Here is a 15,521-nt window from a genome sequence, read left to right as displayed (position 1 = left end):
ACGGTCAATTAATATTTGCCAAAGGCACTAAGAATACACAATGGGGAAAAGATAACCTCTTCAATTAATGGTGTTGGGAAAACTGGACAGCCACACACAAAAGAATAAAACTGGATCACTAATTTATACCACTCACAAAAATTAACTCAACATACATTAAAGATTTAAATGTAAGAACTGCGACCTAAATCTCCTAGAAGAAAACACAGGAGAAAAGCTCCTTAAGATTGGTCTTGGCGATTTTTTGGATCTGATCCCAAAAGCAAAGGCAACAAAAGCAAACACAGGACTACATCAAACTAGAAAAATTCTACATAGCAAAGGAAATCATCCACAAAATGAAAAAGCAACCTATAGAATGGGAGAAAATATCTGCAAATCATATATCTGATACCTGGATAATACCCAAAATATATAAAGAACTTATACAATCAATAACAAAATCCCCAAATAATCTAATTTTAAAATGGGCAAAGGACCTGAATAGACATTTTTCCAAAGAAGATATACAAATGGCCAACGGATAGATGAAAAGATGCTCAACATCACTAGTCATTAGGAAAATGTAATTCAAAACCACAATGAGATATCACCACGCTTGTTCGGATGGGATGGCTGTTAACAAACAGACAAGAGATGACAAACGTTGGCAAGGATGTGGGAAAAAGAGAACCCGTGTGCACTGTTGGTGGAATGTAAACTGGTGCAGTCACTATGGAAAACAGTATGGAGGTTCCTCAGAAAAATGAAAAATAGAACTACCATATGAACCAGCCATCCCACTTCTGTGTATATCTCCAAAGGAAACAAAATCAGGATCTCAGGGGGCTTCCCTGGTGGCGCAGTGGTTGGGAATCCGCCTGCCGATGCAGGGGACACAGGTTCGTGCCCCGGTCCGGGAGGATCCCACACGCCACGGAGTGGCTGGGCCCGTGAGCCATGGCCGTTGAGCCTGCGCGTCCGGAGCCTGTGCTCCGCAACGGCAGAGGCCACAATAGTGAGAGGCCCGCATACCGCAAAAAAAAAAAAAAAAAAAATCAGTATCTCAAAAAAATTACCTGCACTCCCAGGTCCACTGCAGCATTGTTCACAATAGCCAAGATACTGGCAACGTGGATGACCTGGAGGGCTTCGTGCTAAGTGAAATAAGCCCAACAGAGAAAGATAAACACTGTGTGGTATCACTTATATGTGGAACCCTAAAATTAAACTAAAGTTGAACTCACAGAATCAGAGAATAAACGGTAGTTGCCAGAGCCTTGGGAGTGGGGGAAATGGGGAGCTGTTGGTCAAAATGTACAAACTTTCAGTTAAAAGAGGTTCTGAGGATCTAATGTACACCATGGTGACTATAGTACTGTCGATGTGAAATTTGCTGAGAAAGTACAGTTAAAGCATTCTCACAAAAACAAAACAAAAGAGTAACTATGTGAGGTGATGATGTGTTATTTAACTTGGTTGTGGTAATCATTTTATAATGTATACACAGATCAAATCATCACATGGTACATTTTAAATATATACAATTTTGTCAATTATACTCAATAAAGCTGGAAAAATAAAATATATAATAATCTAAACTAGTTAAATGCAAATCATAATCTATCAAATTTTAAATCAAATGTATTAAAATTAAATCTTTACTTATAAAAATGTAATTAAACCTTATTAAATATTTTTACAAAAGTAAATCTATTTTTAATTAAGCATTCCAAGTTTATACAGTTACCAGCGTAAAGAGTCTGTTATCACACTTCACACACATTATGTCTAGACATACAAATATTCGAACGTAGAGTGTGTGAATTCAAGAGGAAGATGCAAATCCCTTGCTAACTTATGAGTATGTCCAGTCCAGGGATGGGTTCATGAAGAGAATCAAGGAAACGGATGATCAATGAGATTGGGAAATTGATTATGCGTGAATGAGAATGGCTGTCATGCTATTGTGAATGGAGGGATGTGACAAGGTAGCGTATTTGTGTTCTCTCTTACCTACATGTTCCTACAGCTCAAATCGCCTCTCTGCTCCAGGGTTAGCACCAGTACCTCCCAAAAGTCCCGGCAGCCTTTGGAGAGGTAACATCCCCTTTTGTTTTGAGGCATTAGGGCAGGAGATGAGGGGAAGCATCTTCTGGGACCACAGAAGATGGTCCTCGTGATGGCCACGTGATGGCCACGTGATGGTGATGGCCACGTGATGGTGATGGCCACGTGATGGTGATGGCCACGAGAGCAGACGTTCGGGTTTTGGGTGCACCCTGCCAGCACCAAACCCTGGCTCCCAGGGACAGAGGCCCAGGGGCTGCTCGCCTGCCCAGGCTTGGCTGAAGGAGGTTCTCCTCTACTCGCTTCCTCTACTCGATGTCTTGAGACACTCTCCTTCCAGCCACGAAGCCCCACTGCCCTTCTTTCAGCTTCTCTAAGAGCCAAAATCTACTCAGCCTTAGACTTCACTCCTCTGCTTGGAAGTTCTTTGAATGGCTGTCTCCTCATTCTGTAGGTTTCAACCCCCTTCTCAGGCAGGCCAGCCCTGATGCTTCTAAGTAAGCTCTCCCCACACCCACCCCTGCTGGCAATGTTCCATCCCTGCACAGTTTCCTACACAGGACATCTGAGAATTTGCACTCTATATATTTGGGGGATTGGGGACTTTTTTCTTTATTATCTATGTTCCCATTTTTGGTATAAGAGCCAGAGGGAAGGACCAAGAAGCAAAATATAGCTTTTTTTTTTTTTTTTTTTTTTAGCTATTAGTATAAAATAGGCACTCCATGAATATTTGTAGGAAGGAGAGAGGGAAAGAGACTGGAAAATTCTCTGTAGGCAGGAATTATTTATAGATCAATTCTCCACTTAAAAATACTGCTAAAGGGACTTCCGTGGTGGTGCAGTGGTTAAGAATCCGCCTGCCAACGCAGGGGACACGGGTTAGAGCCCTGGTCCGGGGAGATCCCACATGCCACGGAGCAACTAAGCCCGCAAGCCACAACTACTGAGCCCGCGTGCCACAACTACTGAAGCCCGCATGCCTAGAGCCCGTGCTCCACAACAAGAGAAGCCACCACAGTGAGAAGACCGAGCGCCTAGAGCCCGTGCTCCGCAACAAGGGAAGCCACCGCAATGAGAAGCCCGCGGACCGCAACAAAGAGTAGCCCCCACTCACCGCAACTAGAGAAAGCCTGCGCACAGCAACAAAGACCCAACGCAGCCAAAAATTAATAAATTAATTTTTTTAAAGAAAACATTGATGAAAGAAATCAAAGATGACACCAACAGATGGAGAGATATTCCATGTTCTTGGATTGGAAGAATCAATATCATGTTTTCGTTTTTCTTGGACCAGAATTGCTGGGTCATACGGTAATTTTACGTTTAAGGTTTTGAGGAATTGCCAAGCTGTCCTCCAACGGGCTCTGTTTCACAATTCCATCAGCAGTGTTTCTCCACATCCTTGCTGACACGTTATCATCTGTCATCTTTATTTTGCCATTCTCAAGAGTTAAAGTTGTAGCTCATTCTGGATTTGCATTTCATTAATTACTAATGATGTTGAGCATCTCCGGATGGGTTTTATTTGCCATTTGTGTACCTTCTTTTAAAAAATAGCTCTTCAAATACTTTGCTCAATTTTGACTGGGTTATGTGGTTTTTTAAATTGTTGAGGTAAAAGGGTTCTCATACATGATTTGAAATTTTTCTCCCATTCTGTCTTATTACTTTTTTGATGGTGTCCTTTGAAGTGCAAAAGTTGTTGATTTTGATGAAGAACAATTTATCTATTTTTTCTTTTGTCAGTGTGCTTTTGGTGCACAGTATCCAAGTATCCATTGCCGAACCCAAGACTACGAAGGGATGTGGTGGAGAACGGGGACCCTCGGGGGAGACCAGACGCCCCTGGGGCAGACCTGGCCAGTCCTCCAAGGTCCCTTCCAGCCTGCATTCTGCCCTGGGGCTCCTCTTGGAAGTCAGGTGTAACAGAGCACTTTGCTATAGTTTTACCTGATTGGTTACCTTTATTTACCATTCGTCAAATTCAACTTTCTGCTAAGAAACAGAGTATCTTGAAACTTTCACATTGAAAAGTCCTTCCACTAAGCGTATACGATTTACACAATTTCCAGTAGTGGTCCAATTTTTTTTTTTTTTTTTAAATTTTTACTTCTGGCTGCATTGGGTCCTCGTTGCTGCGTGTGGGCTTTCTCTAGTTGCGGCGAGCAGGGGCTACTCTTCGTTGTGGTACGTGGGCTTCTCATTACGGTGGCTTCTCTTGTTATGGAACACGGGCTCTAGACACGCGGGCTTTTGTAGTTGCGGCGCCTGGGCTCAGTAGTTGTGGCTCGCGGGCTTAGTTGCTCCACGGCATGTGGGATCTTCCCGGACCAGGGCTCGAACCCGCGTCCCCTGCATTGGCAGGCAGATTCTTAACCACTGCACCACCAGGGAAGTCCTGAGAGTTTCAAAATGGTAATAGAATATTTGGTAAACGATATGTGCTTTGATATCTTTATAGATGGAATCAAATTAAAATTGAGGAAGGGAATAGCTTTGCATTTTTCTAATCTTACAGCCCTGATTAACCATAATCTTTAAATATAGTGAAGTTTTTTATCTATGGTTAAGAAAAATATTTTCTACATTAAGGTTAAAATTCTAAAAACATGGAAAGAAAAAAAATCAAGGAAAGTATCAATATAACAATACTACAAATTAACACTTACTAGCACTTTGGCCATTTATAGTGTTAAATGTGTTCTTTACACTGTTTCCACTGTTATGTGACAATACACATATATTTAAATGTGCTTTAACAAAAACTTAATTCTGCTGTTAGGGAGAAACTGAGCCAGGCCCCATACGCCTTTGCTTTCAAAGGCTGATCTGCCTTTTCTTTTTCAGAATTTTCATCTTAATCAGTTAGTTGTGGTCCTTCATGATATTGCTGGCATGAAAATGTAATCCTATGTCAAGGATTTTTGGCCCCAAAGAAGTAGAGGACCAATCTGTACAGACTTTGCATATATTTCTCTCGGCTTTCATACCCTGTCTCCAATACGGGTCAAAAACTGAAGGTTCTGGGCTGAAAGCAACCTGCAAATACACGTGGTCGAGGCTTTCACTTTGAAAAACTGTTTAATTAGCTGCTAATATTGAAAAGTCAGGGGGACTTCCCTGGTGGTCCAGTGGGTAAGACTGCGCTCTCAATGCAGGGGACCCAGGTTTGATCCCTGGTCAGGGAACTAGATCCCGCATGCAGAAACGAAGATGCCGTGTGCCGCAATTAAGACCTGGCGCAGCCAAATAAATAAATGTTTTTTTGAATAAATAAATAAAAATAAAAGTCAGGGAGGGAACTTCCTGGCAGTCCAGTGGTTAGGACTCCACGCTTTCACTGCCTAGCGCCCAGGTTCCATCCCTGGTTGGGGAACTAACATACCTGCAAGACGTGTCGCTTGGCCAAAAAAATTTTTAAAAAATAAAAATCAGGGAATTTCACTTTTGACCTCCATATTTTCTTGAAAACTACAGCCAGCTCATTATCAATGGGCCCCAAGCCCTGAGGGCAGCACCCACTCAGGAGCTGGCTGGCCCCGGGCTGTCCCCGCTCCCCAGGACTCCAGCTGCAGGTCAGTCGCTGCCCATCACTCTACTAAGGGCAGGTCGTCTTTCGCCCCCCGCCCCCGCTGCTCCCCTCAGAGGACCCTACCAGCCAGCTTCCTGTAGGTATATGAGTCCAAAGTTCATGCCCTGAGCCGTAAACAGTAGTCACTGCAAACCCTTCCATAGCGCTGGGCAGAACCAGATCCTCTCCTAAGCGTGTAACGCGCACGAGTTCATGTCACCTGAGAATAACGCCAGGGGGCGAAAACCGCTAGCATCCCCATTTTACAGACTAAGAAACCGAGACCCCAGGAAGCTGGGAACTCGCAGGGGGCCCGGCTGGGGTCCTGAGGGTCCAGCCACTGGGCGTCATTCTCCAGCCGAGGAAGGCTCTGCACAGCTGCAAGGACAACGCCCTCTCCCTTCCGCTCAGGGCCTCCAGGAGAGGGTGTCCGGCACGGGCCGACCGCCGACCTTGCACCTGACGGACAGGCCACCCTGTGCCTGGCGCTGGGGCTTCTGCAGAAACTGACGCCGCAACACGACACAGGCAAGGTTCAAGGCCAAAGGCCCCGCTCGCCCTGCCCTCTGGCCACCACACGAGAAGCGGCCCCGGGCTCAAGAATGCGTCTTGTGGGTTTTTACAGTAAGACTGTTTTTCGTATTCACGAGCACATAAAATTAAGATGCTTAACAAAAATTACTCTGGGCCGAATATAAGTGGGCTTATGTGCAACGACCAACCACCAGCTTGAACTCTCATTACCCAGCTAGATCCTCATTTCACGATTATGACGAAAAGTGACCCGGCGCTGCTCGTCCTACCTCTTGCTCAAAATTCCCAGAGTCTCACTCGGGGAGAGTGAGACTCACCCGCCCAGGGATGCACCCGAACGGGGCAGGCGGCTCTCTCCCGCGCGCACCCGCCACGACCGGCAGACACTTTACCGGGGACGCTGGGCCCTTCCAACCGCCTCGTCCTGGAGGCACTTCTCCTCTTCTCCTCTTGGGGCGTAAAGCCTGAGCACCACGGTGAGAAGGGTGCGCACTCCAGCCTGAGCACCACGGTGAGAAGGGTGCGCACTCCACACACTGTGCGACCCGAAGGGCAGCTCAGTGATGCGGTTTCTCTCCCCACACGGAAGGCGAGGACGGCGGGTGAGCACCCAGGCCCATCTGCCCGCCCACTTCGGCGTGGTCTCCCGGGCGCCGACCTGCTTGCTAGCCCGGGCCCCCGCCCCGCGCTCCCGGCTGCTCTGGGTACCCGGGAGCAACGCCCACCGCAGGGCGCGGGGAGGCCCAGCCGGGAGCGGGGGCACGCGGCGTGGGCGGCCAATTCAGGGAAGGGAAGATTTGGGGGTGGGGGGCGACGATAAAGGGGTTAAACTGGGACTCTATGCAGGCAAATTACCCAAGGAATGAAGATGGGAATTCTCTGTGGTAAGTTCTGGAAGATGCTAGGAGACCCGTTCCTTTCACCGCTTCAGGGCTCGCGCTTTCCAGTCTAAGCGCCGAAGCCTGGGGTTGCGGAAAAGTGAGGACTCTGCTCCGACGACCCGAGCGGGGGCGGGACCTGGGGGGACAGAGGCGCGGCGGGGCGAGGGCGCACGCCGCGGGGGAGGGGGGGAAGCGGGGGCGGGGGGGGCGCGGGGCTGGGCCAGGAGGCGGGGCGGGGTGCGCCGCGGGGAAGAGGGCCCGTCAGCGCCAAAGCCGCCCGGCAAAGGCACCTCCTCTTGGCGCGTCGCTCCACCGTTTCCGTGAGCCCAGCCTCTCAGCCCCTGGCCGGGCTTCGGCAGCTCACGTTGGTTCATTATTTATTGCATCCACGCAGGACAGCTTTTCTTTTTATCCGGTAACACTTCCAAACCCTGAAGGGCGAGCGCAGTAATAATTGGCTGACCCAGGGACACATACTCCCTACTCTGAACTGTATTATTCCACTCCTGAAACCCAAAGCGCTGCACTAATAAGAGAGTCCCACCAGCTGCTTCTGGTTTCTTCCTTTAACACTGAGTGTTTAGCGCCCACGCCCGGCCCTGGAGCAGACGCACCCACGGTCACGCGTGTGAGCACGTGAAGTGGCACCGATGAGCCTCCAGGACCCGCCGCCCCGGCGGCTGCAGACCCGCCTCTCACCCTCTAGGTGCCCGGGGGCGGGCGGCCCTCTCCCGGCGACACCGCTGGAAACAGAAGACTTCTGCCACAAGTATGTCTTGCAGTTCAACGTGTACTTTTTGGGCACTCTGTAAGCAGGTATTTAAGGTTTTGGTTTTTTCTTTAAAGACTGAAACTTTCAAACAAAGCTCATCCCTAAAATAAGACTTTAAAAAATGCAAAACAGAAAAACAAAGTGAAACTGGATGGTTAATTTAGGCAGCAACTCCAGATGACCAGGCTGCGAGACAGAGGTAGTGAGTGGAGAACGTTTTGTCAAATTTTATCAACCTTATGAGTATAAAGAAGAAACAAATTCATTCTCCTTCTCTCAGCAATTCTTCGTTCCTTTACATTCTACTGTAGGTGAACACTGCCCTCTATTGGCAGAATGTTCCAACTTTTAAATATGTGGGGTTTTGGGTTTTTTTAATACAAAAATCAGAAGAAAAAACTCAAATCTCCATGAACAAGAATGATTCTAAAATAAACTTGAACTATGCTTGACATCGTTCGTGTGTCTCTTATTGTCTATATCAATAAACGAAAAAGCCACCTTCGTCCTTTCAGGCCCACCGCTAACAATTCCGACGCTCTTGGTGATGTTTGCAATTTGGAGAACTCGGACAAGACATGCGGGTTTGTGCGTCGTTTTCAGTTCAAAATATTCAATATAATAAATATAACATTATATTCGTAGGGCATTTTTCTGGAAGGAAAGACTAAAAACCTTCTACTTTTAAAATCCTGACAGTCAATGAAAAAAAACACCCTACTGTTACCTTCCATGAGTATAAGGCTAAGAACTGCAAGGCCCAGAGGAGCACATGAATGCCAGCCTCATCGTGGCTGTGGGACCTTTCCTTGCAGGCCTTAGGAAACTCTCCAGCAGAAAACTGTGTGTGCTAGATAAAGCATTAGAAACATTTTTTCTTTAAACAGGCATCAGTGTGCTGAGTGAGCAAGTTAGTAAGACATATACAAGGGTCCAAAAACAAAGTGAAAAGGGAAGCCAGCAAGGTACGTGAACACTGGAGTCTCATTCAGCTGGAGTATTTGCTTAACTTTGCGACATTAACTTCAGATTTGGGGCAGCAAGCTTACAGGAAGAAGGGGAAAAGCCCTTTCCTAAATGGGGAGGGCTTCACTGGAATCTCCACGTCCCCATAAAGTTCATTAAGGAGAACTAGAAATAATCTACCTTATCCCCTCCTTCCCCCAGAGAACGCAGAGAAAACTGCCTATTTCAAAACTTGCTATGAGGAGGGAGTAAAACCTCCCCGAAGATGTAACGTCCCCAGCTTTGCTTTCCCGTGGATGTCCAGGCCCCTCTCCCTGAGTGGTGTGAAACCCTTAAACCCAGGACTTAGTTTAAAGAGGCCGTGAGCCAGCAGTGCTTCTGGCAAAGCCTCTAATAAACTCTCACAGAGTTCCACACGCTCAGTCAAAGCCCGCAAAGCACAGGAGAAACGGGGTCGTCACAGCTAGCCCTCAGAGACATCCTGAGCAGAAGCCCACCACAGAGTTCAGATGCTGGAATCAGATATGGAATAGAAAACAGGTTCAGTGTGCTTACCGAATTGAACGTCTTAATAAAGAGCAGGAAATTATTTTTAAAAAAATTTTTTTAAGCAGAACTAGAAAATTTAACAGACATTAAAACTCAGTGTAAGGGTTTAACAGCAGACTTAAAGCAAGTGAAGACAGAATTAGTGGTTGGAAGATATATTTGAATAAATTATTTAGAATCCAATGCTGAGAGGCAAAAAGTTGAGGCAATGTCTGTAAGAAAAGAAAATGGCCAAGAATTTCCAGAGCTGATCAAAGAGGCCAATCCACACACCTATAAAACAAATACCAGGTAGGATTAAAGATAAAAATTAACACCTAGCACATTATATGAAACTACAGAAAATCAACAATGCCAAGACAAGAGTATTAACAATGTCAGGACAAAACTGTAAAAACAGAGATAAAAGATAACCTTCAAAGAAATGGCTATCAGTGAACTTCTCAACAGCTACAACGAAAGCCAGAATGTAGAGAAGTAACTCCATTGTTTTAGAGAAAAATACTGTCATCCTAAAGTTAGTCATATTTTTCAAGAACAAAGATAAATCTTTTTCAGACAGACAAAACTAAGAGCTAGCTACCCAGGGTCTTTCACCAAAAGAAATTTTAAAAGATGTACTTTAGGCAAAAGAAAATTGAGATGATCTAAGAGTCAAGAAGAAATAATGAACAAAAAAGTGGGAATGTGGGAATCTAGCATCACTACAGACAACAGGGACCAGCCTCAGAAAGACAACGTGCAGTGAAAAGTAGGTGCACAGGAATGAACAGGGGTGATTCCACTCATACCGCTTGGAGATACGAGCGTATGTGTAAAACCGCGGCAAAAAGCCAGGTGTGACCGTCACAAACGGGCACCCTGAGAGGGGGGCTAAGATGAGCGGGGGGCTAAGATGAGCGGGGAAGAGGGGCACACACAGGTAACGGTAGTGCTGTCAGTCAAGCCTCATGGTTCGTACTCACATGTACGTACATGAACACTCATTCCTTGGACTTTCCAAGCATCTTATAAATATCCTTCGTATCTACTTGAATAGTTCATAAAAATAAATTTTTTGTTGTTGTTGTTTTTTTGCGGTACGCGGGTCTCTCACTGTTGTGGCCTCTCTCCCGTTGCGGAGCACAGGCTCCGGACGCGCAGGCTCAGCGGCCACGGCTCACGGGGCCAGCCGCTCCGCGGCACGTGGGATCTTCCCGGACCGGGGCACGAACCCGTGTCCCCTGCATCGGCAGGCGGACTCTCAACCACTGCGCCACCAGGGAAGCCCCATAAAAATAAATTTTTTAAAACCCTACACCCTTCAGAGGTGGCAACAGTCAAAAGGAAATGAGATGTCCAAATACAGACAATTCTATACCGTAATTCAGCATATATCCATAGGTGTACTGACATTTTCTAAGAGAAAAAAGGCAGGCCACTGGAGAACGATGCTTAATTATATGCAACTGTTTATTTAAAATAATTTTCCAAGTTTTCCCATGAATTAACAGGTTTTGCTTCACTTTTGTCCTCTCAAACAGCTGGAAACCAACACTTCCACATTTTGTATTTTAACTACTATGTGTGCTATCTTAATGACATTTTTCTTCATTAGTACTAGAACCAGATATATGGACCAATAAGCAGTACAGATTTAAACGACGTTCCTGGTAGTTAATGGTGTTGCCGGCAGTTTCTCGGGCTCTATCAGATCCTGGGTGCTATTTCAAGCCATCTCCAAGCAGCAATCTGACTGAGGGGGGAAGTCGTCGTGCTCCCTCCCTAGGCCTACTTTCTCTCCGCAAAACAAATAATTACCCCACTGTAAAATCCCATGAATACACTGCTCATCATTTTCAATTACTTCATCTTTATTTGCTACCTCTCCACCTATAAAGCATAATTATCCACACTCAAATATAACATGATTCATTAAAAAATAAACACCCAAAATATTCTTAATCATTCTAATATATTCCCATTAATAGATAAAAGGGCTTTCGCTTAAAATTTCATTCTTTATTTCTACTTCTTTATTTAAAGTCAATAGTAAAGTCACAACTGTGAAATAAATGCATTTAAAAACACAAAAGATACATTTCAATGACAAAAAATAGGCGATGATTATGAAAACCTACTGTACATTTTGCCAAAGCCAACAGAATAAAAGCTGATATGAAAAACTCCATCTTCAAATATATCCTTAACAAAAACGTCCCTCATGAATAGTTAACACCACGATTTAAGAAAACGTCGTGTTGACGTTATCTGAACACTTGCCCCGAAAACAACAAAGCTGGTGGGGGGGCGGCTAGATAAAAAATATGTGGGCACCAGGAACCCAAAATTAAACTTCTAAAATGGACACTGATTTCAAAATAAAAGGAACATTTCTAACGTGACAATAGTATGAAACTATTTTTTTTTCCTTGATAGAAATGAATGGGGCATTTCTTAACAATAACAGCTTAGTAATCGCCTAAGAAAAATTGTGGAGATACCCCCAACGCCCAAGCCCAGTCAATGGTAAAAAACGAACAGCTTCCACGAAATTATCTTTCACATTACTAAAATATCCTGATTTACCTGGGATGATTCATGCTTAGACTATTTCAAACAGTTGTTTTTAGATGTGTGGAATTACCAGAGCTGAGATTTTTTTTAAACCATTTATCTAACGGTTGAATCTTTGCAGAGACATAATAATCCTTCCACTACACATCGATTGCGTTTCCTCAAGCACACTTGTTCAACAGTTGTAACAGTGATGCTGGTGGTGATAAGTGATACTCTCAAATTTTTCCTTCTAAAAAATATATAATCCACGGAACACTAAATAGTAAATATGCTACACTGTATACTTTCTTAAACAAGGCATGACTCTTCAGGCCCTAGTAGGAAGAAAAGAAACACACTAATAATGGCATTTACCACCTGTTTCACTACTGACATTCAAATAATGAATACAGTAGTATGGGGTATTAATCAAAAAAATGAAAATCACTGTTACTTTACCACAAGAAACAAGAACAAAATAAAAACATGGGAAGAAATTAAATGAGCCCAGTGTAGGTCCCAAAGATTACACTATGATTCCGAATTTTCAAAGAAAAGGTCATCTACATATAATTTCTGTGAATACTTCCTATGCTACAAGGATGAATTTCAAAGCAAATGCAGGCTGGCGCAGCCCTGCTTGTCAAGGATGAACCTGCCAATGAACCAGGAGTTTCCTTTGCTAAAGTGCACCTGTGACCAGCCCGCTCAGGCCGATTCACCGATGAGCCATCAACAGTCGCGTAGAAAAACGGACTCTCTTAAAGCAAATACTTTATACAGTGGACTACAGGGAAAACCGTCCTAAATATACTATCTTCTAAATCTTCAGAGTAAGATAACCTCATCATTTTTAAATACTGGAAATGTAAAGGGTCCACCCAAACTAAGAGTTGTATTAAGTACATACGTTTTATTTTAATATTCACCTGACGCGCTCCTAAAATCTCTATGAGAGAAGCAGATGTTTTCCCCGTGTCTTTTGGCAACAGATTCAAGAGCAAGAGTAGCAGTGCTGTTGAACTCCCTGAAAGGAGGCTTTTTAAAGCTACGTTACTCCGTATCTGCATTGTTATTGCACTCATACATTGCCCGGAACAGACCTACAGCAACTCAGCAATAGTGACTGCAACACACAAAGCTTCTGATTTCCTTGTTAGATAAAGGTTTCATGGAGGAAATGCAAATGGCTGCAATTGGAATCAGACTACATATGCTTCCTGATTATTTCACCTTATGGAAGATTAAATCCAACCCTCACCACTACTAGTCTGTAAGGAACCAGATGAGGGTCTGAAGGACCCAGTCTTGACTACTGTTACATTCCACTCTTGAAGTCGCTCCAAGTTAAAACAGCAATTTTAACAAGATTTAAAGAAAAATATATTTTATAAAAGGGATTCTTTTTAATCACAGAATACATCATTTTTATTACCAAGACAGAAACAAGTTATACTTTTTCCACTAAAAATTCACTCTGATGAAAGAAAGAATTCTCTTTTAACTTCTAACAAATGCTACATTTTCAAGACTAAAGGAATTATCAGTAGGCATTCTTTCTTCTTGCTCTAAGTTACTTCTCCCTAAAGTACGTCAAGTACGCTTTTAGAGCCTCGGGCAGGGGGAGCCTCATGATCTTCTCCCTCAGCAAGTTCTGGGGCGGCGTCTCCTGCTCGCGGGCGGCGCCGCGGCCTGTCTCCTCCCCCGCGTTATCCTCTTCCATCTTCTCCTCCTCCTCGCTGTCCAGAGGCTGAGGGATGAGCTGATTCCCCACAAAGACGTAAGTGTTAATCCTCTGCTTGGCCCGCTTCCTTTTCCTTCTGGGCGGAGCCCTCTGAGGAACGCCCTTGGCCTGCATCTCATCGTGTATGAAACTTCTAAGTGTGCGTCGAATGTAAATACGAGCCAAGTCCTGCAGATTCCTGACAGCACAGGGGGCTAAAAACACACGAAAAACATAAGAAGTACAACGTTATATACTGTTCACTTCTTAGTGAATATTAGGAGACAGGACATAAAAAACTGACGTTCATCTAACACAGATTTTAGGAAGCGCGCCTACTATGTGCCAGACCACTGCAGTACTGAGGACAGCGGACGGCACCGGGGTCTGTGTGTACGGACGTGTGCGCATCCCCAGGTATGAGCATAAACCCTCTCGGGGAGGATAAATAACTTACAACAGCTGGAGCGCATGTGAATTAAGCAGTTAGGGGACAAGAATAGAAGAGCTTTTACCCTACACATTTTCTGTACTTTCTGATGTTGAAAAGCATGTAAAGGACCTGTTTAAAAACCTCAAATGAAGGCACTGTTTGAACAGCTGCCTCAGTCTGAGCTCTAAACTATTACACGCATGCACACACAGTTTCCATCTTTCTGTAAATCAACAGGCAGAACTGGTTCACAGGTAAAGGGCCCCCAGAAATCATGGCGCACACTTTAGCAGCCCCGAAACACCACAGACCTAAGCTGCTGACGCTCGCTTCTATCTAGCACACGGGGAGAGTCGGAACAGGCCCTGTCTGCTTCACTCCTGCCTCCCACCGGCGCGCAGGTGTTAAGGCCTAGCGCCACACGCCCCTCTTGGTGGCCTCCTCCAGTGCATTGCACCCAGACAAAGAAAATTCTCAGGTCCCCACCTGAAATCCGTTTTTCCCAGTTTCCACCCCTGTGGGAATAAAACCCTTATCAAGGATTCTTCTCAAATACCTAACAAAACAAAACACAGCCCTCCTCAGTTCAACAGCACAAGAAAGCCTTCATCACTTCTCCCCTTACTTTTGGTACTTGTTCTTAGCTACCTCCTTCCCAACCTTCCTGTGATCGTGTCACTTATCCGAATGTGTATGTGGCCGCTCTTTGCCCTCAGCTGTGAGCCCTTGGGGGCGGGGGGTAGGAAAGAGGCCTGGGGCCCTTCCTCACCCCCCCACAAAGGGCCTGAGGGTACACATCCTGTCCTGGGTGCTTCCCTCCTGCCCTAGTGCCCGGGGCTCTGCCCAGTCACAAGCTGGGCACATCCTGCAGCGGGAGATGTGGTCTTTCATAAAACTCCAGGCAGGAGGCATTTTAGACCAATTCCAAGATCCCTTAGCACATACTTCCTGGCCTGCTACAAAACCTCTTCTTCAGACTCTTCTACTGAAACCCAAAATGGAAGAGCACGGCCCGGCCCCTCTGTGGGGTGGCAGCTGGCAAGGGAAGGAGCGGGCGTGCCAAGGGCCGGCATGAGACAGGACCACGCTGGGGCGGAGACAGGGGATAAGCCTGAGTTCTGCTGTGAAGACAGGACGGACGGGGACTGGACGGACGGGGTCTTGGCCCGAGCGGCGAGGCAGATGTAATGCTGATTACCCACATGACAAAGAGAAAGCACAGTTCGGGGAGGAGAAGATAAAGATTTGCTTTGCTCGCGCTGTGTGTCCTAAATGGAGGTCTGGGCGCTGCCACCACCCCGTGGGCCTTTCACACGGGGGCAGCCCGTCAGTGCCGGGCGAGGCAAGCGGGGAGGGGCCGGCAAGGTGCTCGGGGCCCAGAGGCCACGCGACGTGCCGGCCCTTTCCAGCCGCGGCAGTTCCTCCAGCGCCCGGCTCGGGGCAAGGCCCGGCTGCAGACGGGAGTCATGGGGTCATCAGCCCCAAAGGCCAGGACGGCCCCC

General features: G+C 45.9%; 1 protein-coding gene across 4 annotated transcripts in view; it reads right to left on the bottom strand.

Annotated features, from left to right (window-relative positions):
• Positions 1–12,311: 12,311 nt before the first annotated feature.
• PCMTD1 (protein-L-isoaspartate (D-aspartate) O-methyltransferase domain containing 1) overlaps positions 12,312–15,521 on the bottom strand; it is a 59,755-nt gene continuing 56,545 nt past the window's right edge. For 3 of the 4 annotated variants that reach the window (XM_029222554.1, XM_029222555.1, XM_029222551.1), the window contains one exon: positions 12,312–13,801. In XM_029222554.1, coding sequence (XP_029078387.1) covers positions 13,437–13,801 — 365 coding nt within the window. In that variant the 3' untranslated portion in view covers positions 12,312–13,436. The remainder of the gene's footprint in view (positions 13,802–15,521) is intronic. The other variant, XM_029222552.1, reaches the window with a different exon arrangement.

This window comes from Monodon monoceros, unplaced genomic scaffold, assembly GCF_005190385.1.
Source record: "Monodon monoceros isolate NGI ecotype Baffin Bay Population unplaced genomic scaffold, NGI_Narwhal_1 Super_Scaffold_14, whole genome shotgun sequence".
Classification (NCBI taxonomy): domain Eukaryota; kingdom Metazoa; phylum Chordata; class Mammalia; order Artiodactyla; family Monodontidae; genus Monodon; species Monodon monoceros.
The sequence above is the reverse complement of the archived record's forward strand: the minus strand, read 5'-3'. Positions and strand labels throughout refer to the sequence as shown.